Below are 25,323 nucleotides of genomic sequence, written 5' to 3'. Positions count from 1 at the left end.
GGGATCTGGCCGTCCCTGAACTCATGTAAGGGTTTCGCTTATCACCCTTCTTATCTAAAACTAATCTCAGCATCTTCCCCCTTCCCCTTTTGCATGTCTCCATTTCTTGTCTGGATATGATTTTTTTCTTAGAAGCTATGATGAAAACCTCCTAACCACATTTGACCTCTCTCTCCTTGCACAGCATGGCAAATCAATAAAAACCTTCCAGGAAATTTTCTTTACAAATGCTTCTTGTGTTCAAAATGTTACTTCCCTTAGTCTTCTCCCACTTAATGTTTACTTGTTGGTTGATCTGTTTAACGCTTTTATTTTTTTTATTTTTACTTTATTTTTTATTTTTTTTAAAGCTTATTTTGTGTGTGTGTGTGTGTGTGTGTGTGTGTGTGTGTGAGGGTGAGAGAGAGAGAGGGAGAGAATGAGCAGGGAAGAGGCAGAGAGTCCCAAGCAGGTTCCACCCTGTCAGTGCAGAGCTTGACGCAGGGCTCAAACTCACAAACTGTGAGATCAGGACCTGTGCCAAATCTAAGAGTTGGCCTCTTAACTGACTCAGCCACCCAGGTGCCCAATTACCCCTTTTATTTTTATCCTGGCATTTCCTGTCCCAAAACTGTGAGTGCAATCTATAAAAAAAACACACTGTGGTCTGCACACAGGGCCCTCCAGAGAGTCTGCCTCCAATGTACATTCCCAGTTTAGCTCCACAGGTCCCAAACTGTCCTTTCTCACTCTCTGCGCCTGCTCCTTCCTACCGGTATTGTTGCTCATGCTGGAGCCTGTGCCCGTCCACTCCGACTGCTCCTGTTCATTCCAAGCCTTCCCATAAGGGTCAGTTTGGTAGGAGGGTTAAGCCTAGGACAGAGGTGTCTCAGTTCACAATCCCACTCTGTTCACTTGACATTTAACCTTACCCTTTCTAATGAGAGTTACATTTTCAAGTTCTATAGGCCATCCAGTGCAACAGGACTTTTATGGGGTTTGACTTCTTTCCTTTTACAGCTGTATGTCGAAATTTGGATGACGGTTGCCATAAAATGCAAGATGGCATTTTAGAAAAGAAAAAAAGTATTAATACTATGTCAGTGGCAAACCACAGAAGCATGCAGTTCCCTCATTTTGCATCCTGTTGCATCCCTTGCAAACTTTGGAGCTAGGGAGGACAGCCTGTGAGCTTCCAGGACTGCCCCACTCCCAGCCTGCAACGCTGCCCTCCGGTGGCTTAGGATCCTCCCGGGGAAACTCCCTTGGGCCAACTTGCATCCGCGGGACTACCCTTGTGCTGCAATCAGTATGTTTATCCATGAGGTGATGGCTCTGCACCTCTGTCTTGTCCCTGCTCATAAAGCCACTGGTCTCAGGTCCAGTGGCTTTGATTGTCCCCAAACACAGTTGCATTCACAGAGACGTCTGCGAGGCGCCAGTAATGGCTGCTCCTTCAACAGAGCGAGTGGTTCACGTCACAACTTGTCAGAAGGAAGGGTCTTCTTGGAGGGTCTTCCACCCAACTGCCACTCAGCCGCTTCCTCCTGTGCGGAGGCTCACTAGGCCTTTCACTGAGGAGCTGCTCACTCTTCTGTGACGAGGACAGTGTCATCCTGAGGAAGGGACAGCTATCACTACAGCTCTCGGACGTTCTAGTCTTTCTACAACAAGAGGGACAATCATTTCCTCTTTCAGGAACTGGCTGTTTGCTCTTGGTGAAAAGATGCCACAACAATGCCCAGTGTGCAAACGCTGGAGCCAACTCAGTAAGATGTCTAGTTTTATTCATGATGAGTGAAAACTCTGATTCCCAGATGAAGCTGAATTGTAAGTCACCGTATCCTGGAGTTTTGCATTTTATGGGAACTGCCATAGGGATGCTAATTTTTATTTTTGCCAAATAAGGGCACTAATAAAATCGATCTTGTATTCTGTCATTAAAAAAAAACCCCAAAGCCTCTGATTGCTGCATAAAAGGATATTACTAAATCGAATATATGTAGCTTTGTGATACTTATTTTTCTCAGGTCACTGAGGCTGGATGAAAACTGGCCCAGGAACTGCTTCTGGTCACTGGTCCTGTGCTTGGGAACCACTATTCTATGAAATTCGTCCATTTAATTGAAGTATCCTCGAAGGTCCTCTTTCAGTTCAAAAGCTTTGGTACCGCATCCCCCTCCTGCCCCCTCTGCTAATGCGTATCTTCACAATATGTTTGAACAACTACTTGTTGTCCTGTATTGTCCTCTAGAGGTTTCATACATGGCTATCTTGTCTCTTCTAACCAGACTGTAATGCTAGGTAAATAGAAGGTACTAATTATTTGAATTTATTTCAATAATACACACTGGTGAACTATTTAGAGGACGGCAGGCTATTCACACGTGTGTGTGTGCGTGTGCATGTGCGTGTGTGTGTGTGCGTGTGTGTGTGTGTGTGTGTTTGGAGGCTGGAGGGAATCTTCAGTTTACATAGGTACGTAAATAAAAGGTGCATGTTTTTGAAGGATTAAAGGAGCTTTGTAAAATAAGAAAACAAGCCTTTAGAGTTAAAATCTCCATCTTCATTTCCTAATGAGCTTGGAGAGATTAACTACCTATTGAATAGACATGACTGCATCTGAAACACCTTTAATGTCTCTCATCATTTTTGATGATTTAGTAACGACAGCAGGGGTAGCAGGTAGTTGAGTTTCTCCCACAAAAATCAGAATTGTTTTTCATTTTAATATATTTTTTTATTTAAAATATCATGAAACGTACCTTAGACTGACAGTTGAACTTCAATATTTATGACTTTCTGATTGCCCTAGCAGTTTAGAAAAAAACTGAAAATGAGCCCTCAAGTAAAATTTAAGTGGAAAAGATTAAAATTCAGAAGTATGGACTTTTTTTTTTCATTTGAAGGCACACTCACTTTTTGCTGGAAATTTTATGTGGCAGCCCTAGCTTTCCTATATTTGACAGTCCTTGAAAAAGTACTTCATTTCTTTCTTGAAAATATATGAGCAGTTTTATTTTTTTGAAAACACACCCTGTAGATCAGCACAACTTTCCCTTCCAGTTTGAACACTCTAATTTTGACTACAAACCAAGCACTTACTCCATCCATCCTGCAAATGAATGATGCAGATTGGGGCACAAGCTGGGAGCATATGAGTGAGTGAGAGGGACAAGTGACAACATCATTATCTTTGGGGTAGTTTCACCTGCTATGATTTATGATACTCACATGGCTGATTTGTGATATGTGCCCAAAGCTATACCTTTTAGTGAATTCTTGTTGTTTTCCTGAATGAATTTGGAGATTCATATGTGTTAAGTCTTATGACAAAATTAAATCATATGTCCTTATCTAAGATACAGCTCTGTAATTGCTTTGTGATTTTGTGATTTTTTTTCAAATAGCATATTTTTATAGCTACTTAATGGAGTACTTTATTAAACTTTGGAGGAGGGAGTAATAATATGACTATTTCCCTTCAAGGTGTATGTGATGCTGGGGCACCTGGGTGGGTCAGTCATTTGACCGTCCAACTTTGGCTCAGGTCATGATCTCACAGTTCGTGAGTTCAAGCCCCACATCAGGCTCACTGCTGTCAGTGCAGAGTCTGCTTCAGATCCTCTGCCTTCCTCTCTCTGCAGCCTCCCCTGCTTGCGCTCTCTCAAAAATAAATAAAACATTTAAAAAAAGGTGTATGTGATGTAACCTCATTACTATGAACTCAAACTGTTATAAAAAAAGATTGTGGATGTGGCTTAAGAAAATGCATACAGTTGACAATCTCAGAAATGGAATAAGAATCAATTCTCTTTCCTCAAGAAGATTCACTACAAATGAAAATTTGGGGCGCCTGGGTGGCTCAGTTGGCTAGGCTTCCGACTGCAGCTCAGGTCATGATCTCACAGTTCATGAGTTCAAGCCCCGTGTTGGGCTCTGTGCTGACAGCTCAGAGCATGGAGCCTGCTTCGGATTCTGTGTCTCCCTCTATCTGCCCCTCCTCAACTCGCACTCTGTCTCTCAAAAATGAATAAACGTTAACAAAATTGTTTTAAAGAAAAATTTTTGTACTTCATTGTTAAGTTCTAGTAAGACATGCCTGTAGCATTTTCTAGTTTTTTTTTTTCTTATTAATTAGTCCTGTCAACAAATATTTGTTGAATGCCTGCCAAGTCTTGTACTAGGTGCTGGGAGTGTAGTAGCAAATAGCACAGAAGAAACTCTGCCTTGGTGGGATTGATATTCTAATGAAACCTGATGAACTGGTTTATATTTTAAAGAAGCTTGTGAGTCTATTGAGCTTTATATAAAAGACCCAAATAGTTATCTATTGACACCTTAGTAGTAAAAAAACCAAATGAATAATTCAGGGTTCGATTCCTAGGAGAATACTGTGTAAAGGGACGTAGCAAAAACACATTTTTTTTCTAGATTTTGCATCTCCGCAGTGGTAGATACATACTGTGGTGAATAAAACTAACCCAGCTATGAAGAAAGTAACATGGAAAACAGAGAAATTGTCAGGATTATTCAAGAAGGCATTGTGACTTTCTCCCGAATATGTATGAAAACATTCTAAAAGGCATCCCTCCATTTAGCCTATGAAAAAGGTTTTATTCAAAACAGTATTTGAAAAAGCATCTTGCAACTGGCCAAATGTGGAATTTTGAGGATGGGGTAAAGTTTCAGGCAGTCTTGGCTCTAGTTGCAAATGAGAAAGCAGAGGTTGGGCAACCACCTCTCCCCATCTCGTATTTCCCCCTTTCTCCATCTGACTTATGTATCCTGTTATACTCCATGAAGGGGGACAGGGGGAGTACTGGACATCCATTCTGACGACTCAGGCTTAAACCCCCTCCTCCATCATTCATTTGAGCGTGAACAAGCCACCTTGCTAAGCCTCAGTTTTCTCATCTACAAAATAAGGATATGAATACCAATCGAAGAAGGTATAGGTGAAGGTTAAATATAATGTATGTGAAAGCGCTTAGAAACAATTAAAAACAAGAATTAATATAATAGTTAACCCCTCCTTAAGGAATGGAAATCAAACTCTGAGGAACACAGAAACTCTATACGTACTAAAGCCTGCCAAATGGAATGGTAAGTGGTGCAGTTTTTATTTCGGTCAGTTGTTTCTAACAGACTGTGCCTGTCAGTCTGTGTCACAAATTATACGACGTAGGAGGCTGCTTGGTCTGCTGCCTACAGGAAGCCATGTAAAGCCCAACTTATTTTGATCCCCAGTTACTCACTCTTGCCAGGCTGGTCCCAGATGGAACTTTATAAGGGACATACTTTCTGTAGATATGACCAACTCTAGAACATGGGACATCAAACATTTCTCCTCCACACATCCAAACCTAAAGAGAGGAAATTTAAAAGTATAACAAAAGAGAACAGTACAATTCATATTAAAAAAAAGGAATTCTTAGTAGAATTCATAAACAATCTTAAAATTGCTCAAAATCTCTAAATTAATAATTTCTATTTATCATAAATAGTTAACCAAGAAAAAGACCTCACATTTTTCAAAACCTAGATTCATAAAAGTTTAGAACCACAATATGAGTTTAGTAAAGTCTAATTTCCATAGATAGCATCTTGGCATTTTTCTATTCTAGTAGAATTTGTTCACAAACATTGTGTGCGCTGACATTTAATGCTTAGACATCTTCTCATTTATATAGCTATTTGTTTTGACAATCTTGTGAAATCATTTGAAGAAATAGCATTGGAATTTAAATGCCATTTCAAAATTTTAAAACATAAAAAAATGGAATTTTAAAAATAGGTGAATGAATTAAAGAATGCAGACATATCCATACTTTAAGTGACATCCACATTTTGAAACTTCCAGGAAAGCTCATCTTAAAAATCATTGTTGCATTCTATATTTTCCTACCCTGGATCTTTTCTTAGGTACAAAAAACAATTGGTTATTGATGTGGACTCAGGAAGTATTAAACTCAAGGTATATGTTAAAATATTGTACTTATATATGGTAAAAAAATTTAATGGGTTATTTTTTATCATGAATATTCACTTAGTCACACACTTAATCACAGTTTCATGTAACAGTGTACTTAACTATTAAAGGACAAATTATGACAATAAAAATCCAGGCTTAATATATGCTAGACTTTTAGCTATTTTCATTTCAAGAAAAAGATTAAAAAGACTTAGATACTATAATGGTTAATTTAATATGTCACTTGGTTGCACCACAGTGCCCAGATATTTGGTCAAACATTATTCTGGATGTTTCTATGGAGGTGTTTTTTTGTTGTTATTGTTGTTTTTTTGTTTTTTTTTTTTTGGGGGGGGGGATGAGATTAACATTTAAATTGGACTTTGAGTAAAGCATTATATCTTCTGTAATGTAGCTTATCCAAGGAATTGAAGACCCTCATGGAACCAAGACTGACCTCCCCCTAGCAAGAAGGAATTCTGCTAGCTGACTGCTTGTGGACTTGAACTGCAGCTCTTCCTTGGATCTTCAGTCTGCCAGTCTACCTTGCAGGTTTTGGACTTACCATGCCTCCTCAATCCCATGAACCAGTTCTGTAAAATAAATCTCTCTCTCTTAATATATCCATATGCTGTTGGTTCCGTTTCTCTGGAGCACCCTGACTAATACAGATACACAGCCTGTCTTAAAGTGTAATATTGAAAGAGAGAAAGAAAGCTGTTTATGTCTTAGCTTACATTTGCTTCCAACTTCTTTCACTAAAAAGAATGACACCCCAAGCAAGACTAGTAAATATACAGTGATTAAGGTGATAGAAGTCCAAGGGCAAAGGCAATTCAATTACTAAAACAATACTCAGTTGCTCTAAATGAGTTCAGGACTATCCATAGTATCAATTTTAATGTAGTGGGATATTTACTCATCTTTTAAATCAAGACATCAGAAGTATGCAAAGATGATATGAAGCTGGTAGGGGTAGTGAACAGTCTAAACAATAGTACCAACATCTGGAAAGATGTGGAGAGACTGAAGCTATATTAGATTAAACATAAAAAGGGCAAACGTAAGGTCTTTGTATCTAAAAATATCAACACTTCCAGAACTGGATGGAATGGAAAAAGACTAAGTAGCATAAAACATACATCACCAGCATAATATGGAGAGTTTGGGGAGGAAGGGTGTGAATCTATCTGTCTGAAGTCTTATGCTAATTTCTAGGTGAATACTTTATATTTCCCTCTGAAAAGAATTACCAAAGTGAGAAAGAGATACAAACTGTGTTTTAGAAGAAATGATGAAAAGAACTGGAGGATATGTAGTCTTGATAAGATAAAATTCAGGGAAACCCTTCTCAAATATTTGAAGATCCTAGTATTTGGAGGAGATGTGCTGTAGCACCTCAAGGAGATCGGATTAATAGCATTGAGCTATAAAAAGGCAGATTTCAATGCAGTGGAAGGAAGAAGTTTCTAACAGAATGATTAAATGAGCTTCCTGCCTCACTAGATGTGTTGAAATCTGTAGTAGAAGACACTTTGGAGACAAATATGTAACTTTGGGTGGACAGTTGACCTAGCTGATATTTTAAGATAATCCTAATAATAAGAGTTAGCATTTATGAGTGTGCATTGTGCCCTTTTTTATTTAATCTTCAAAACTCAATGACAGATTTTACTATTTCCCCCAGTTAGATAGCTGTGAGAGTGGTAGTTTCGAGGCTGAGTAACTTGCCCAAACGATGTAACTGGCCATCCTGCAGAATGGAGATTTGAATGCTAGCAGTCTAACTCCAGTGTCCATATATTTGATCAATATTCCATCTATAGTCAGCAAACTATAAAAGTTTGCTTTCATCTGTAAAAGTCAAAATAAATACTTTGGGCTTTTCAGGTCATATGGTTTCTCTTGGAAAAGCAACCCTAGTATGGCTAGCTATATTTCAATAAAACAGGCAAAGGACCATGGTTTGCTGGCTGCCATTTTTTAAGTTACAAAGTCCTTTGAAACACTGAAATTCAGTGATTCTAAGATAGACTTTGTGGGAGATTGTATTTTCCAAAACTGGACACCATACTACCTCCCACTGCACATACTCCTCTACAATGTAACCTTGGTACCTGTCATGTATTGGTGTGATTTCAAATTCACTGTTTATGACTTAAGGAAGTTGTTTTAATCCACTTGTTTATGATAAGAGAAAAAAAGAGGTTGTCTTAGAGGTAAATTTGTTTTGATACAAGATGGAGTAAATGGCGTCAGAATGTCATCATCTCATCTGTTCTCACTGAAAAGAGCTCAGTAGTTCAGCTGCTGAGGGGCCTCACTAGGGGCTTATGAACAATAGCATATGAAGAAGCAACAATGATAGGCGGCATTTTGACTATAAATATCGAGAGTTTGTGTGGACTGAGAGTGTCCTGTTTGGGCAAGGCAACTCTTGGCTCATTGAAAATAGCTCTCCTAAGACCTTGGGGCAAGTAGCTCCTGCCACGGTAAAGGTGACTCTTTTACCAGCAGTGGCTAAAGCCTTGCAGCAGCCCTTGAAAATCTTGCCCGTCAAGACTGGCACCCTTGTCCCCCAGCAATGTGCTCTAGTAACAGGGGACCTGGCTGCTGATGTCAGTCCAAGGGTGGCTAAGCCATCTCTCCTATAAAGGTATACTTCAACTAAATTTGGACTTTATTCCTCTCATGTCCCCTTGCCTAGAACAATAGTGTGATTAATCTGTCATTGATTTGCAGTATGCTATTTCTTCATTGACTCATTAAGAGATATTATCCTGTATTCTATTTGGCTTGTGAAGTTCCTGCAGTGAACCTGTGTTAAAAAAATTGTTGGCAAAGACAGCTGAGGTCGTTACCAAGATTTTGGGATTTTTTATAGGAGTTGGTCTGCTCTAACGAACTTTTTTCCCCCTGTCTATTCTGACATCTTAGATCAAATATAGTGGATGTAGTTATCTGAGAGATTATTTCCTTTTATTATTTCTGCATTTTAAAGAGGTAATATTTGGAAGCAATATACAAAAGATGAATGGGTGGGCAATTGGAGGGCAGAGAATGTTAGACAGTCCTGTGTGTAATCAAATGTCAGTCTTTCTTGGTCAAAGGTAAACAAGTGTCAAGGCAAAGAAGTCTTTTTGCCATATTATCATCTTAGCTGGGAAATACTGATTTGTTGGCATGGGTATTTATGTATCATGAAAAAAAGGTGGCTTTATTACTCTCATCAGTTGGTGGAGGTGGCCAATCTCTCCTGTAGGACTAGGACATGGTGACAAATGAGTGTAAGGTGTAGGGACAAGGCCCAGGTAATTCTTTACATCCTCTGACGTTAATCTACTTTTTTTTTTTTTTTTTGGTTCATATGGTCTTCTAGAATAGGTAGAAAGTAGGTAGAAGTAGACTAAATACCTTAGGAGAGATTTTGCCAGAGTAAGAATTGCCACAATAAAAAGTGAAATAAATCATGATTACCTTCCTTTCTAAGATATGTCAAAATAACCTATTGGACACACAGAAAGGAAATTCTAACTAATTCTGTTCAGAGGGTCACTGTAATCCAGTTTTTAAAGATATCTGCAAAAGTTTTCTAACGGTGTGTAACAAATTACCACAAACGTAATGGCTGAAAACAACACTCATTTGTTGTGGTCTCCCAGTTCTGTGGGTCAGAAGTCCATGTGGGCTCAGCTGGGTTCTCTGCCTGGAGTCTCACAGGGCTGAAATCTAAGTGGCTGCTGGGCTAAGCTCTTAACTGGAACCTCTGGGGAAGTATCTGCTTCCAGCTTCATTTAGACTGTTGGCAGAATTCGGTTCCTTGCAGTTGTAGGACTGGGACCCCCAGTTTCTTCCTGGCGGATGACTAGACTCTGCTGTTTTTTGCCCCATGAACTCTCCATGCCAGCGATGGTTAACCTCTGTCACATAGAATAGTCTTTACACTTTAAATCTTTCTGACTTCTTGTGCTACCAGCTGGAGAAAACTCTGGGCTTTTGAAAGGCTCATGTGAATAAGGTTAAGCCACCGGGACCATAGTTCTAAAAACTATGTGAATTGATTAGTAAACTGAATTACGTTTGCCAAATTTCTTTGCTCTGTAATGTAACATAATTGTGGGAGTAAAGCAAGGAAGAGGGTCATCTCAGAATTCCGCCTGCCACAGTCTCCAATGAATCAAAATTCATGTTTTCCATTGATCGCCTACTCTTATTTTTAAGATTCTTCCCATCAGAAATTTTTCTTTACAGTTAAGTCAAATTCAGGAAACTTCTCAGATTTTTTTTTTTTCTGGATCAAGATCTGAGCTGAGATCAAGAGTTAAATGTTTAACTGACTGAGCCACCCAGGTGCCCCCAGATTTTCTTTTATGCTAAATTCCGTGTTAAGGCAACTATAGAATTCTAAAATGTATTTCTCCATATTGCTACTATGACCACTTACAACTATGAATCTGTCACACCTCCATTTAAAATCCTTCAGTGCTTGTTAACTGCTGTTAAGGTCAAGTCACTACTTCTCCATAAAGTCTCCAAGGCCTTGCATTATCGACCCCTTGCTTATGTGTCTGTCAGTCACTCTCTCCTGTCCCTACTTCCCCCCTCCCCACTCCCAACACAAATAAGGAATTGAAAATAGCCCAGAGGGAGTATGTGTGGGCTGGGGGATTCCTTACACATACTCTCTGTGGGCTTAAACGAAGTTTTTTAAAATTTATTTATTTATTTTGACAGAGTGAGAGAGAAAGCGAGAGAGTGAGAACCTGTGGGAAAGGGGCAGGGAGGAGGGGGACAGAGGATCAGAGGCGGGCTCTATGCTGACTTCCGCGAGCCCAATGTGCAACTCAGGAAACGTGAGATCATGACTCTCTTGGGCTATTTTTAATTCCTTAAGAAGCACTGAGTTTCCTTCCTCAGGGCTTGCTGCCATAAATTGTTGTCTCTAAAGGAATTCTCCCCTGCCTCTTGCCCTTTCCCTTCTTTCCTATCCTTTGTCTATTTCCTATTTATTTTCCAGTTTTCAGCTTCACTGTCACTGCTGAGTCCCCAGATTTGGTTAGGACTCCCGTTTTATGCTCCTATTTCCATCCTGTACTTCCCTTTCACATAATTCATTAACTGAGTGAGTAAACAAATACATAGTGAGCATTTACCATATGCCAGTCTTGTTCACTATGTTGGAGCTATGATATGTGACCAATTCAAAATTCGGAACAGTTTCTTTCAAGTAGAGACAGTAACTGTAGTTAAAGGATTTGTGTGTTCGCATAATGGTTTGCTTAGTGTCTGTCTCCCCTCACTAGACTAACAGATCCATGACTGTTTTACTATATTACTATTTTATTATATCGCCAGCTACTAGTGAAGGGCTTAGCACATAGTAAATAATAAATATTTATTGAATAATTGAGTATGATCACCTCTATTTCCACTACACTTACACTTTTACTTATGCAGGAGCCCTAAAGCTTTTCCAATTTAGTGTTGCTCCTTACGAGCTCAGGGCCAACTTGCTTTTCATCATAAACGCACCAAGTCAATTGTCTCTAATCTTAGACTTTTTTTGGTTCTACACTATGGACATCACCAAACACTTCTTCATTTTGTTCCATCTTCCAATAACAGTGCCTATTTCAGTAGAAGCAGAAGCATGCACATCCTGACATGCTAGAGAGATGTGTTTAGGTGACCGTGTGACAACATAGTTCTTTAAGAGAGCACAGCTGTGTTGGCGTTTATCAAATTCTTTATCTGTTCTGAAAGGTGTGGTTTAAATTTTTAAAAGACACTTCCTTGTAGTATCATGTGATGATTTCTTAAACACAAACCAAAACTATGGCATTGTCATGCTTAAAGCATTTAATTCTTGGAGAAGTGTTTTAAATGTATAAATAGTGTGTCTCCCTTTGACAACATAAATATTGTAAAGCAATGTTATTTTACTCATGAATGAGCACGGAGCATTTTTTTTCCATAATGTATTTCAAATTGACTGAATAATTGAATGCTTGCTTTATTTTTTAAAATCACTTTTCACTATCAGTCACAAACTGGAATTTAGACATAGAGGATGTTAAATTAAATGGAATCATACAATTATACCAGTCGTGTGAAATATGAAATCAGACTCAGTAAGAAATTGATTGTCAGGAGGATAGTAAGGGAATATTATTATCGGGTATAATATGAAACATAATATATACATGGAAGCGGTGATCTAAATTCTCAAAAAAATTTATTTGTCCATTCAATCCAAAACCTGCTATCTCTCTAACCTTATTTCCTACTCTTCTTCCCATGCCTCTCTCTGCTCAAGCCATTTGGCTTCTTTTCTATTCCTCCAACACGCCAGATACCCTTCTGCCTTAGGGCATTTGTACTGGCTGCTCCCTCGGTCTGAAATTGTCTTCCAGAACTCCACATGGCTAATCCCTCCTCTCTTTCAAGTCTTAGCTTTAATCCTCTTGCCCCAAACATCCTCTTATCCTGAACCCTGAGTCTTCATCACTCCTTCTCTGTCCTACCAGCACTTACCACTTTCTAACTCAGGAGATAACTCACTTACTTATTATGTTGTTACTTGTCTGCCTCTGTCCCAAAAAGGCAAGGGTCTTTGTGTCTTTTACTGTGTGATATAGTCTAAGCACCTCGGACAATGCCTGACACATAGTTGGTGCTCTGTATTTATTGAATAAACAAATTACTGGTCTATTGGTATAAAGTGAGGTTAATTCCAGACAATTGAGCTGTTTAATGATACTCCACCATTTAGTTGCCATTAAAAAACAACAGCTGTGATCTCTAGCATACTCAAATACGAATTTCAAGGTAATAAGCTCTCTTGAGCTTATTGTCATTCACATCTAGATTATTATAAAATAAAGAAATGGCTAATGTTAAAAATACAACATATTATTTACAAATAAGTAATTCTATTTCTGGGGCTGGAAAAATCACTCTCTAATTGTACGGTAGGTCTTGGATGGGCTAAGTTTGAAAACCTTCTTAAGAGTAAATAGTCGCTCACTACCATTTACCTAGGAATTAAAATATTAATTGTTAACCTAAAAAGCTTTGGTGTGCAGATATCGAAAAACACCATGTCTGTCATTAAACTATTCTTCTGGGCTAGATGTAATAAAAACTGCATCTTTGGTTTGACTTGATTTAGGGGAGATATACCCATATGCACCATTGCTTTGCTGTATTCTTAGAAAACTTGGGCTTTGAGGTTATTCTGTGAGATCAGGAGGAAAAAAGAAGAGCAGCTTATTTTGACCTTTCTCACCCCCCCCCTTTTCTATTTGTTGATCAGAATATAATAAAAGCAGAAATTGGTAAATGTATCTACAGTCTTTAATGAGGACATGGTAGTTTCTAGTCTCAGGGGAGAAGCTCTCATTTCTTGAACCATCTGCTTAGGATTTCTTCAAAGTAAGAAAAGCTCTGTCATGTCCATATAAAAAAGATTGTACCCAAACTATTTTGCACTTAATGAGCTTTTAAGAGGCCTGGGTAGGGATAGCAGGACGTCAGAGGGTACGTTGTTCAGATCATTGCTTTGAAGATGCAGTGTTCATATTTTGCAGTCGCACGTAGCAGTCTTAAAAACAGTGATTAGGGTAGGGACTGGAGCAAAACCCCCAAGATACATCACTTATTGGTTTATTAAAGCATTAAGTCTTGGAGAAGAAAGAAAAACAATTGAACATCTTAAAAGTGCTTTTGTAGGTAAAATATTATGGCTAAGGACAAAATCCCTCATTTCCCTTAATTCATTATTCTACAGCTTAGAAGGTGCATTAGAGGCAAACTGTTTGCTTTTTATCATTATTTCCATATGTCTCCTGATTTTGTCTACTGCTTAAATTTTCTGGATTCACCATCTGCTAAAAACAAATACAAGTTCTTTAAAAACTTTTAAAAATTGGCTTTCTATATTAGAACAGCAACTTTTTTCTTTTGGGGAACTGTCCAAACATGTGCTTTTCCTTGGCCATGTAGTTGGCTTGTCAATCATAATACCTTCCTAATGGCAGAGGCAGGAACATGACTGAACTGAACTTCTTCCTTGAGGTTTCATTAGACTGGAACTACCTCTCTGGTAGTGAAGCAGAAAATAAAAGCCAGAGAGAGCTTCCAGAGGCCAAGTCTGAGCGGTGGAAGCAGAGTCTGTTGGAGGGAGTAAAGCTGAGAGAGACAAAGAGGAGATCTTCAAAGAAAGGTTTCTAGCAGTATTTGAGGTCTTATTTCCAGGCCTCCCAGGGGCTCACCCATTTCCTTGACTTTTTTGGTTTGTTTTCATGAGTGTTCTCTCCAATTTCCCCTTACCTCTAAGTTAGGCTGAGTTGGGTTTCTGTCTTCTAGTAAGGTGAAGTATCAGAAAACCCAAACCAAAACAAAACAAAGCAAAAAAAACACCCTCTCTTTTTGAATAGTGAGAGTTTGAAAGTCTAAGAGTGTCAAGGGTGTACTTTGAAACTAGCACATTAGTCAAAAGCTACTCAGAGGAACTGTCATTAAAACAAAAACTTTTGCAAAGCAAAAGTTCTTCTAAGCTTCAGCGTATAAGCAATTCATTTTTTTAAAGGAATATTCAGTATGAAGAAATGTCATCAAAAAAAATGTGAGCACTCTTAAAGGTTCATAGTGGTATTTGCATGTTATTTTTATCTTGGGAGAGAAATTGATACACTTTTATGATCTGGAACAGTGGAAAGAACACACACACACAGGGCTTTGAATTGAGCAGGTTTTCTCCCCTTTTCTGAGTCTTCTTGTCATCTTCTATCAAGCTGGGGTCATGTGTTTACTTCACGAGGTGGTTGTAAGGACCAAGTAATTCACATAGTACCCTTATGTGGCCCATAATAGTGCTCAAGAATGGTGGTCACAAGATATACATACCATACATGATATGGCCCACCTTTATTCTTCTGGTATTTTGGGTCTCTATGGGGTGGTTGTTGTCTATACACATGCTGATCACTCTGAGAGGGGTCAGGGCATATGACAACACGCAAGTCTGTGAATGTGCGTGTGCGAGAGAGGTAGAGACTGTATTCTCAGTTGTCACTCTCACAGTTTAGAGAAGAGGAGGGAAGTTGTGGGTCAATTGATGTCGTGGACCCTGATGTAGAATATAGAAAATATGGAATATAGAAAACAAATTCTTATATCTGTACAGTCAATGTGTATATATACTTTGAGGCTGTCTATGGTATTGTTATTGAGATTTGGGGTGAAGGGCTTGAGAATCGTAAGGAGAGATTTTTTTGCCTACTTTCTACACATATGCCTTTTGAGCTGGGGGGCAAGGTGACTTGCTTTATATAGATTTACACACCAGAAGAATTGCAGTGATTACACTGTATTTCATTTTTCTTCTTAGGGAAAAATGGTGGCCAGAAAAATACAAAAACTTGAACAAAATGTCTGTATTAGAAAACAATTTCAGCAGGAAGTCAAATTGACCTTAACACAGGTACTGAATGCTGTGTAAATTGTTATATTTTGCTCACTTTACAACCATCTATAAAAGCTAAAATAAAATTAAACAGGGAATTAGGAAAATGCCATCAGACATAAAGGAAGTAACAACTGGAAGGAATTCAGACTTGCCGCTAGGCTTGTATCTAATGGACATAAAATTTAACTTGAAAATGCTCTGTTACACCTGAGGTACCTTTTGTCGGGTAATTGAAATGAATCTCAGACTAGCGTGTGAGACATTTAACAGCTGTTTCTGTTTATCTTTGAGTTTCTGAATGAGTTTAGAGTCATTTTAATATTTTCTTTGGAAGATCAATTCTGGGCATGTTGAATTAAAATGGTTATTTTTATGTCACCTAGGCTAAATATTGTAGGAAAAAACCCCATAGGAACAACTCTAGATATTTTCTTGTGTATCTGAAGGTATAGTGTGCCATAAAAAGGCTTCTGTCACACTTTAGATATAAATTGCAACTATACTTTGAGGTACTTTGCAGGCTTGAAAGTAAGAAGAGACCTCTAATATACTGTCTCATAAAAGCAATGAGAAGGTATATAAAATATTTTAGGATCATCCTTGGCATAAAAAGGATTTCTAATGAGCACACTTTATAAGCCTGAATTTATTTCTAACAAAACCATTTGTACAAAGCGTTGTCATGATAGTTTATATAGAGGTGGCTTAAGGGAAAAGGAGTGCATTTCTAAAATGAGATTGAGTTGTACCTTCTAGGGAGGCAAATAAACAATTCCAGGAGTATAAATTAAACACCCTTGGGTTTTTTTTTGTATTTTTAGACAACTATGGAGAAAGTGAGAAATGCTTATTAATTAAAACTATAGGTTTTTTGCTGCTGGACTAGATGCTAAGTCCTGGGAACCAAGGGTATGGAGATTAACAAGCATGGGCACTGGGGGACAGAAGGACTGGCTTGGGGACAGTCACCTGGGGAGAAAAACCTTCTCTGGGGTGCTGTTTTGTCATTATTCTGTAATTTCTCCTAAGAATCTAATCAGTGAGTCATGTATACACAGAGCATTTGCTGCGAGCAGTGGCATGGTGGCGGCTGGAAGGAGACACTCAAGGCTGAAGGAATGAGAGGAAGAGGGAAATGAACCTCCCTGCAGTCCAGACCTACGTATGGAAGGGAGGCCAAGACTGAGAACACCACTGCACGAACTGCAGATTCTCTTTGTTCAAGGGTTTTCAAGTGAACCAATGTCTTTGCTTCAGCTCAGAAATTTTGGTCTATCTGTACCTGGATTTGTCTCTAGAGTTTGTACATAAGCAGTTCTAACATCCATGTAAATATATATTCACATATTTAAAAAATTTTTTTTAATGTCTATTTGTTTTTGAGAGAGAGAGAGAGAGAGAAAGAGAGAGAATCTGAAGCAGGCTCCAGGCTCCGAGCTGTCAGCACAGAGCCCAACTCAGGGCTCGAACCCACAAACCGTGAGATCATGACCTGAGCCAAAGTCGGATGCCCAACCAACTGAGCCACCCAGGCACCCCAATATATATTCACATATTAAGGCAGATTTGGATGTATTTTAAAGGTCTTTCTGACCACCCAATCTATGCTCACTACCGTACCGTTAAAGCTCTGACCACCCAATCTAAACCTTCTTCACTCAGAGAGTAACAACGTGAAGGGCCTATGAAAACCCAAAGAGACCATATATGGGTACCCAGTCAGGTATCAAGTTTAACGTGGTAGAAATGGGGGGGCCTTTAAACAGTGTAACTCATCCAACCCATCCCCCCACCTAATAGTAAAAATAAAGCTGTTGCGTTTTATTTAAAGTCCACATTGTAACTAGATAATAATTAACCAGTCTCTTATTGACACTTAAGTTTTCCTCTTTTTCATCAATAAAAACAAGTTGAGATAAACATCTTTGTATGTGTGTTGTTGAATACATGTGTGAATCTCGCTGTGGGTCATGAGAATAGAAATGAAATTGGGTCAACACGGAGGCACGTTAAACATTTAGTAAGATTGTTTCTAATTGCTCCTATAGAGGGCATATAACGTTTCATTACTGTAATTGGCCGCGTTTGAGAGTGTCTCTTCCTTCACTCTGACAACGTGTTGTGTTATCAAAGTTTAGATTGTTGCCAATCTAATAGGTGAAAAAGATATTATTATAGTTTTAATTTATATTTTTTCTTGTCATAATTGAAAATGAATAACTTTTGATATTTAAGAGTCATTTGTATGTCCTTTCTGTGAGCGGTCTCAATATTTTTATTATTTGGCTTTTCAAAACTTTAATCATATTGATTTGTAGTTGATCTTTCTGTATTAAGGGTATTAGTTGCAAATAATTTTGCTCAGATTGCCGTTTGTCTTTTGTGTGTTTCTTCCTTGCAGAATTTTTAAAAAGTTTATTTATTTTGAGAGAGAGAAAGAGTGTGAGTGGGGGCGGGGCAGAGAGAGAGAGAGAGAGAGATAATCCCAAGAAGGCTCCACACTGTTAGCACAGAGCTGGATGCGGGGCTTGAACCCACAAAGACTGTGAGATCATGACCTGAGCTGAGATCCAGAATCTGATGCTTAATTGGCTGAACCACCCCGGTGCAGAATTTTTATGTGGATGAATTAATCTTTCCTTTCATTGCTTCTAGTGGATTTTTTGTTTTTTAAAGTCACATTTAGGAGGCCTTCCCCATTCCAGTTCTTCCAGGATTTTTGTAGTTCTTACGCATTTTCATTTTTAATGCTTAAAATAATTTATCTTCTAGGGGCTCCTGGGTGGCTGAACATCCAACTTCGGCTCAGGTCATGATCTCTCAGTTCGTGAGTTTGAGGCCCTGGTCGGGATCTGTGTTGAGAGCTCAGAGCCTGGAGCCTACTTTAGATTTTGCCTGTCTCTCTCTCTGCACCTCCCCCGCTTGTGCCCTGTCTCTCTCTCAAAAATAAATAAACATTAAAAAAAAAGATTTATCTCCTTGGGATCTATTTTTGTATGAAGTGTTATATAGGGATCCAATTTAATTTTTTTTTTCTCCAGAAGAGTAGTTGTCCTATACTATTTACTCAGAAATCAACCATCTTCCTCTTGATTTGAAATGTTAAGCCTATCTTATGCTAAATTCCCATATTTATCTGAATTTATTTAAATTCTGTGCCAAAGATATCTCTGTATATTCATGCAAATTTTATTATGTATTTTATTATCAGCTGTGATTAACCCTGTATCATTGTTTCTCCAGAACTTTTCTCATTATTCTGTTTATCTGTTTTGACTTATAGAGTAGAAGCACTGTGTCTAGCCACCCCCCAATAAAATTCATGTTACCACTTTTGCTGAGATTAAATTTATGAGCATGCTTGGGGAGAATTGTCTTCTTTATGAATTTCATGTATTTGAGTCTCTATATGTCTCTCAGCAGCATTATAATCTTTCTTCATCAGGACTAGGACATTTCTTGTTTATTTCTAGCTGTCTTTTTCCCTACTATTATAAATGGTATCTTCTTTTGGGGTTGTTTGTATATGTAAAGGCTACTGTTTTTTATGTATTTACACACACACACACACACACACACACACACATACACACACACCCCACATAAATATTTTACCCAGGCAACTTACTAAATTTCTCATTGTTTATAGTATTTTTCCAGTCGATTTCCCTTGCATTGTTCAGGTAGATATAGGGTAATATTATCTGCAGTTAATGAAAAATTTCACTCCTCCTTTCCAATTTTTATATTTCTTATATCATTTCTTACCTAATGGAATTGCCTGCTATCTCTAGAATAATATTAAATGATATTAAATAGTAATTTAATTCCTAGAGGTTTCTCTTTAAGCTAGCTGATGGTTTTTAAGCTGAGATACATCCATTTTACAAATATGTATTTACATTTAATCTTGCTAAGTATTAAGTATTTTGTTCAAATGTGGAGTGCAAAAGTTTGTTAAATTCCTCTATATTACCTATGGAGATGACCATCACTCTATAAAACCAATCTGGCAATAAATTATATTTAAAAAAATGTGAAAAAAACAATGAATAGTTTATACCAAATAATTGTGACCAGCACAACTTCAAAATAAATTTCATTTTGCTACAAAGACCACAAAAATAAAATAAAATAAAATAAGAATAAATAAAACAAAACAAAATAATAAAATAAAATAAAATAAAATAAAATAAAATAGAACAAAATAAAATAAAATGCACTCAAGTTGAATTATGTTAATACATATCCCAATATTGAAACACATCCATCAAAGATACACTCATTTTGGTGTATTAATCTTTGAATAGCTATCCCATTGTGTGAGATTTTATTACTAGTTATTTATTTATTTTAATTTAATTTTTGATTTTTTAAAATTTACATCCAAATTAATTAGCATATCGTGCAACAATGATTTCAGGAGTCGATTCCTTAGTGCCCCTTACCTGTTTACCCAACCCTTCTCCCACAACCCCTCCAGTAACCCTCAGTTTGTTTTCCATATTTATGAGTTTCTTCTGTTTTTCCCCCCTCCCTGTTTTTATATTATTTTTATTTCCCTTCCCTTATGTTCATCTGTTTTGTCTCTTAAAGTCCTCCTATGAGTGAAGTGATACGATTTTTATCTTTCTCTGACTGACTAATTTCACTTGGCATAATACCCTCCAGTTCCATCCACGTAGTGGCAAATGGCAAGATTTCATTCATTTTGATTGCCGAGTAATACTCCATTGTATATGTATACCACACCTTCTTTATCTATTATTAGTTTCTAATGTTAATATTTACAAGTAAAATATGTGTATTTATCTATCATTTTATGCTATCTTGGTCAGAATTTGCTATCAATATTATGCTGTCAATATTATATATTAATTTAATAATGAATTGTAAAGATTTCTTTCTTTTCTAATATTGAAGAATGGTTTTTGGAAAACATTGCAGTATGCATTCTTTAAAGATTTGTAAGAAACTGATAGCATTTGGTTCTTTATGTTTTGGAGATTGCCTTTTGAAAGTTTTCTCTATTCTGTGGTCATTGGGCAGCATGATAGGCAGAATTCTGAGATGCTCCTCGCCAACCCCCCCTCCCCACTTTCCCTCCCAAATCTCACACCGTGGTGTACATGTCCTTTTATAATCTCCTTGCTTTGTGTGTGCTACAAACTGTGAATATGATGGATTTCACATCTGCAATTAGGTGACGTTATGTGACAAAGGTGAAGGGATTTTGCAGATATGATTATTGTCCCACTTTAGTTGACCTTGAGTTAATCAAAAGGAGATTATCTTGGGAGGGTCAAACCTAACAGGTGGGTCCTAAAAAAGGGACTCAGCTTTTCCTGAAGAAACGGATAGGAAAATTTGAAATAGGAGAGAAATTCTACTGGTGGTTTTGAGGAAGTAGGCTACCATGTTGTGAGAGGGTCAAAGAAGGAGCCAAAAGGCAAGGACCGGAAAGTGGTATCCAGATGAAAACCAATACAGTGAGGAGTTCAGTCCCACAACCACAAAGAAATGGATTCTGCCAACAACCCGAGGGAACTTGAACACGGATCTTTTCCCAGCTGAGCCTGTGAATAAGGATAGAGCTGGCTCAAAATTTGATTTCAGACTTGTGCGATTCTTAGCAGAGGCTCAGCTAAAAGACACTGGGCTACCAACTCAGAGACTGTGAGAAAATTTTCTGTTGTTTTAAGCCACTAAGTGGCTTATAATGATTTTATTAAAAATCAATCATTTTACTCACAATCTGAAGCTTCTTTGTATAGAATTGAACAGACTAATTAATCTCTTCGAACTATTTAAATTTTTTCTAAATTCTTATTATTGTTTCTTAGTTTGTGTATTGGTGTTTTCTTTCTTTTTTCATGGCCAGTTTTCTTAAAAACCTTTTTCTAATTAATCTGTCTCTCCATCTGTGACTCCCTTAATTATTTATTTTTGGCTATAAAGAACTAGCTCTTGCACCATCAGTTTTTGGTTTTCTAAACCATTAATTTCTTTTTTAAGTTTATTAATCTTTTATCTTTATTTCCTTATGTTTATTTCATTTTTCATTTGCAAACTGTATTTTAATAGTTAACTTGCTTATGTTTATTCTTTCTTTTTATGTTGATATAAGAACTTAAGGATCTAATTTTTCTTTAAAAATTTTTTTTATTTAATTACTTTGAAAGAGATGGGGGGGGAGAGAGAGAGAGAGAGAGAGAGAGAGAGAGTCCTAAGCAGGCCCCACAGTGTCAGTATAGAGCCCAACTTGGGTCTCAAACCCATAAACTGTGAGATCCTGACCTAAACCAAAGTCCGAAGCTCAATTTACTGAGCCACCCAGGCTCCCCAAGGATCTAATTTTTCTTCTTATCACTGCTTTGGTTGTATCTACTATGTTTTGATACATGGTATTATAATTTCAACATTTTTCCTAATATGAGCACTAATATGAGCACCTATACCTTCCATATCATTTCACTCTATTACCTTTTAACTTTGCTGATTTTAATAACATTTTGCTCCTTTTTCTCAACTCTACCTTCCTTGCCTCTGTGTATTTTCAGCATACCCCTTCTCCTTTGTGTTGCTTTCAATAGGACCTTCATTTTGGTGATGATTTTCTCTTTCTTTTTCATTTAATCCTGACTGCTGCTATTTTTTTCCATCTCTTTCTCTTACCTTTTGTTGTTTTGCCTAATCTCATAAAGTTCAGCATCTAATATTGCTTTGCAGAGTCAATAGCTTCATTAATATTTAAAACACTTTATAACAATGTATAGCAACATTACTTTGGTAACCTGTTCTCATTGTTCCTGGTCCTTTCTTCTTCTTCATCTTTTCTTGTAGTATTTCTATGTGCTGTTTTCTTTAAAAATTATCATTACCTATCTTTGAATAGGGAGAATTCTTACCAATTAGAGTAAGTATTCACTTTATGACTTTGTGTGTGACTGAATTAGTTTAGCCTGTATTTGTCAGCATCTATTAGGAACTGGCTGCCACAAGGCTGTTCATCATATCAAGTATCTTTCCTCCATTTTGCCTTAATAACAGCCTGCTTCCCGCAAATATGGCTCGTCTATCTAATACCTCTTTTAGAACGGTCCCCAACTTCCCATTTGTGCTTCCCTTCTGTGCCAAACTCAATCCGAGGGAGCTCTGGCCACCGGCAATCACACCTGTTGCCTTGTTTCAAACAAATGTTGTCAGTTCCCCATCTTGCCCCTCTTAGGAGGTGCCCATTACTTTGTGACATTGAGATCTGCTGGCTTCAAGGGAGACTTGTAGCTGTGGTCATTCTGTCTTCCCATGCTTTTTTTCCCCCCACCATTTAATTCACTTTTGCTGCATATGATAACCTTCCTCATGTATTGTGGTTGGGGGTCAGATATCTGATTATTTGTCAAGGATAAACTTAGTATTTTGTTTCTGTTTCTTGTTCTCCTTTTTTTGAGTAATCTCAAAGAGAAGATCTTCCTTTTTTTATTTTAAAACTGTAAATCTATTGTAATTATACAACATTCAATTGTTGAACTGTAAGTTTACTTAATTTTCTTTTGGATGGCTATATATCATGTGGGGAAACTTTAAATTTAGCTAGTTTTGTAGGCTATTAATTTTGATTGTCTAACAAATAAATAAAATTCATGTTTGTTTGAGAAGCTCTATAATGATGTTAAGCTCTAGGATATAAGGTTTACTGAGCTATAACAATTCTAAATTAATGGCTGTCATGTTGTGTGAGTAGAGAACTGAATGTTTTATACTCGAGGATTAGTCCCTATTGTGTATATTCAATTCTTATTGAATAATGATTGCATTTTGAAGATAGAAAAAAATTAAATTTTACATTAAATCTTAACAAGAATTGTCAGCCCCCATATTTAATAAAAATCAGATAGGAAGAACCTGCATTTCCTTTTTTAAGTGGTTTCAGAGAATGACAGTAGCCACTTTTTTTTTTCACCAATGATATAAAATCTTCTATTTTTCTAGCTAAGAGAAATTAGGCTAATGGTTTTTAGAGCAAACCCGAATTCTAATTCTTGCTTTGATATTAACTAGGCAATGGTCTGTTTTTGTAATTATGAAATGGAAGTTAATTTTTACCTTACATTAGTATTGAGTAGGATAAGAAATTAAATTCAGTGACCTATAACTGCTAACTCATTACTTTTTCTTGTTAAGGGACCAAGTAATAGTTACTATCATCATAGGAAGAATACAGAATGCCCAGAACTTTGGAGCACAGGTAGCTCCATGTAAAGGTTTTACAAATCAAAAAGGGATTAAAAAACCCCACATCCCCCCCAGGATGCTGCCTATTAAAATCACAGACATATTGTAGTTACTCTAAACTGTATATATTTATTTGTGTGTGGCAGGATTGTAACTTGAAGTATTCATTTCGTTATGCTCAATGTGTTTTCCATTTTCTATTTTTACTCCAGGGGGATTTTCTTTGCTAGTCACATCAAAGTAGAAACAAAGATTCAAAGAAACCCCAGAGGCTTATTTTAGGACTGATTTTTTTCCCCCCACTTTACAGAGACTCCACAAGATTGGGTCTGGGGGAGGGAAAAGAAGTGACAACTAAAAAAAAAAAAACACAGGAGAGGGCACTGGTCTGTAGGAACAGGGCACAGAGTGCAAGAACTCGTCACTGCAATACATTGGCCATTCAATATCCTTGGGCAGCCATCTTTACATCGGGGAACTGGAGGCAGCTGGGCACAGGTGAAAACAAGAAGAAAGAGCCTCACCTTAGACCCAAACTGAATAAGTGAGCAAGTTACCTCTGGAAAAAGGTAGAAACACACCTACCTCTGTTGCATGAGCTTTCTCTTATTAGACTGAAAGTTTTTGACAGCAAGGACTGAATCTCTGTTTAATCAATTCAACGTATTAACCTTCAATCTCCATTCCTTCTGCAAACGTTATTAAATGGTGTTCCTATTATGGCGAAGCTGCATGGAATAGGGGTTACGCTGAATACACCTGGAATCCCTTGCTCCCAATAGTGAGCTTACATGCTTACCTACAAGGCAGTGCCTTTCTTCCCAAATGTGATTATGCTAGTTGAAAAAAAACTGTAATTGCGTAATTTCATTAAATACCACTTAGACTGATGAAATACGGCTATGAAAACAGAATTGTTGTTCATGCCAAAACTAATTTGAGGAGTTTGAAAGGATTGAGTTGTTATTTAAAAACTTTGCTGTCATATTAGGTATGGACAAAGTAACAATAAAAGATTGGGCAAAATCATGAAAAATTTAAAACGATTCTGTTACCATATCCAGATAGCTTCCAAGTGTCTTTAAGTTCTCATTCCACTGGAAAGAAACCAAACTAGAACTCACAGCAAATGCAGTATGGGTATGGTTCTTGGACCTCTACTTTTACTCCAATCTATTCACCCAAATGCAGAAGGAAAAGCTTTGATCTGTCTTGCATTAGAAGCCTGGCAAATAAATATACATTTATATGTTTTACTTTAGAGGGAATTCTTATGAGTTTTTTTTAAGTTTATTTATTTATTTTGAGAGAGAGAGAAAGCACCAACAGGGGACGGACAGAGAGAGAGGAGAGGGCAAGAATCCCAAGGAGGTTCTGCAGTGCCAGCATGGAGCCTGATGTGGGGCTTGAACCTACGAACTCATGGCCTAAGCCAAAGTTGGACCCTCAACCATCTGAGCCACCCAGGTGCCCCTAGAGGGAATTTTAAATGTAGTTGTTTGTGCTTTCCTGCTTTGATATTTATTTTTCATGGAAGAAATACTCATCTAAGTTGTACCTGATCCAAGGACTTCCACTGGGCCACCTTTGCCTTTTTCTGCAGAGTCTAGCTTGGATGGTACATAGACTCATGGTGGAGGTTGCTGATTAATATTTGTAGAGAGAA

General features: G+C 37.5%; 1 protein-coding gene across 1 annotated transcript in view; it reads right to left on the bottom strand.

Annotated features, from left to right (window-relative positions):
- GALNTL6 (polypeptide N-acetylgalactosaminyltransferase like 6) overlaps window positions 1-25,323 on the bottom strand; it is a 1,203,008-nt gene that overhangs the window by 103,488 nt on the left and 1,074,197 nt on the right. The window contains exon 10 of the mRNA XM_078445606.2: window positions 5,238-5,345. Coding sequence (XP_078301732.2) covers window positions 5,238-5,345 — 108 coding nt within the window. The remainder of the gene's footprint in view (window positions 1-5,237; window positions 5,346-25,323) is intronic.

The sequence above is a fragment of the Panthera onca genome, chromosome B1, assembly GCF_046562875.1.
Source record: "Panthera onca isolate mPanOnc1 chromosome B1, mPanOnc1 haplotype 2, whole genome shotgun sequence".
Classification (NCBI taxonomy): domain Eukaryota; kingdom Metazoa; phylum Chordata; class Mammalia; order Carnivora; family Felidae; genus Panthera; species Panthera onca.
This window is presented reverse-complemented; position numbering and strand designations above follow the sequence as displayed.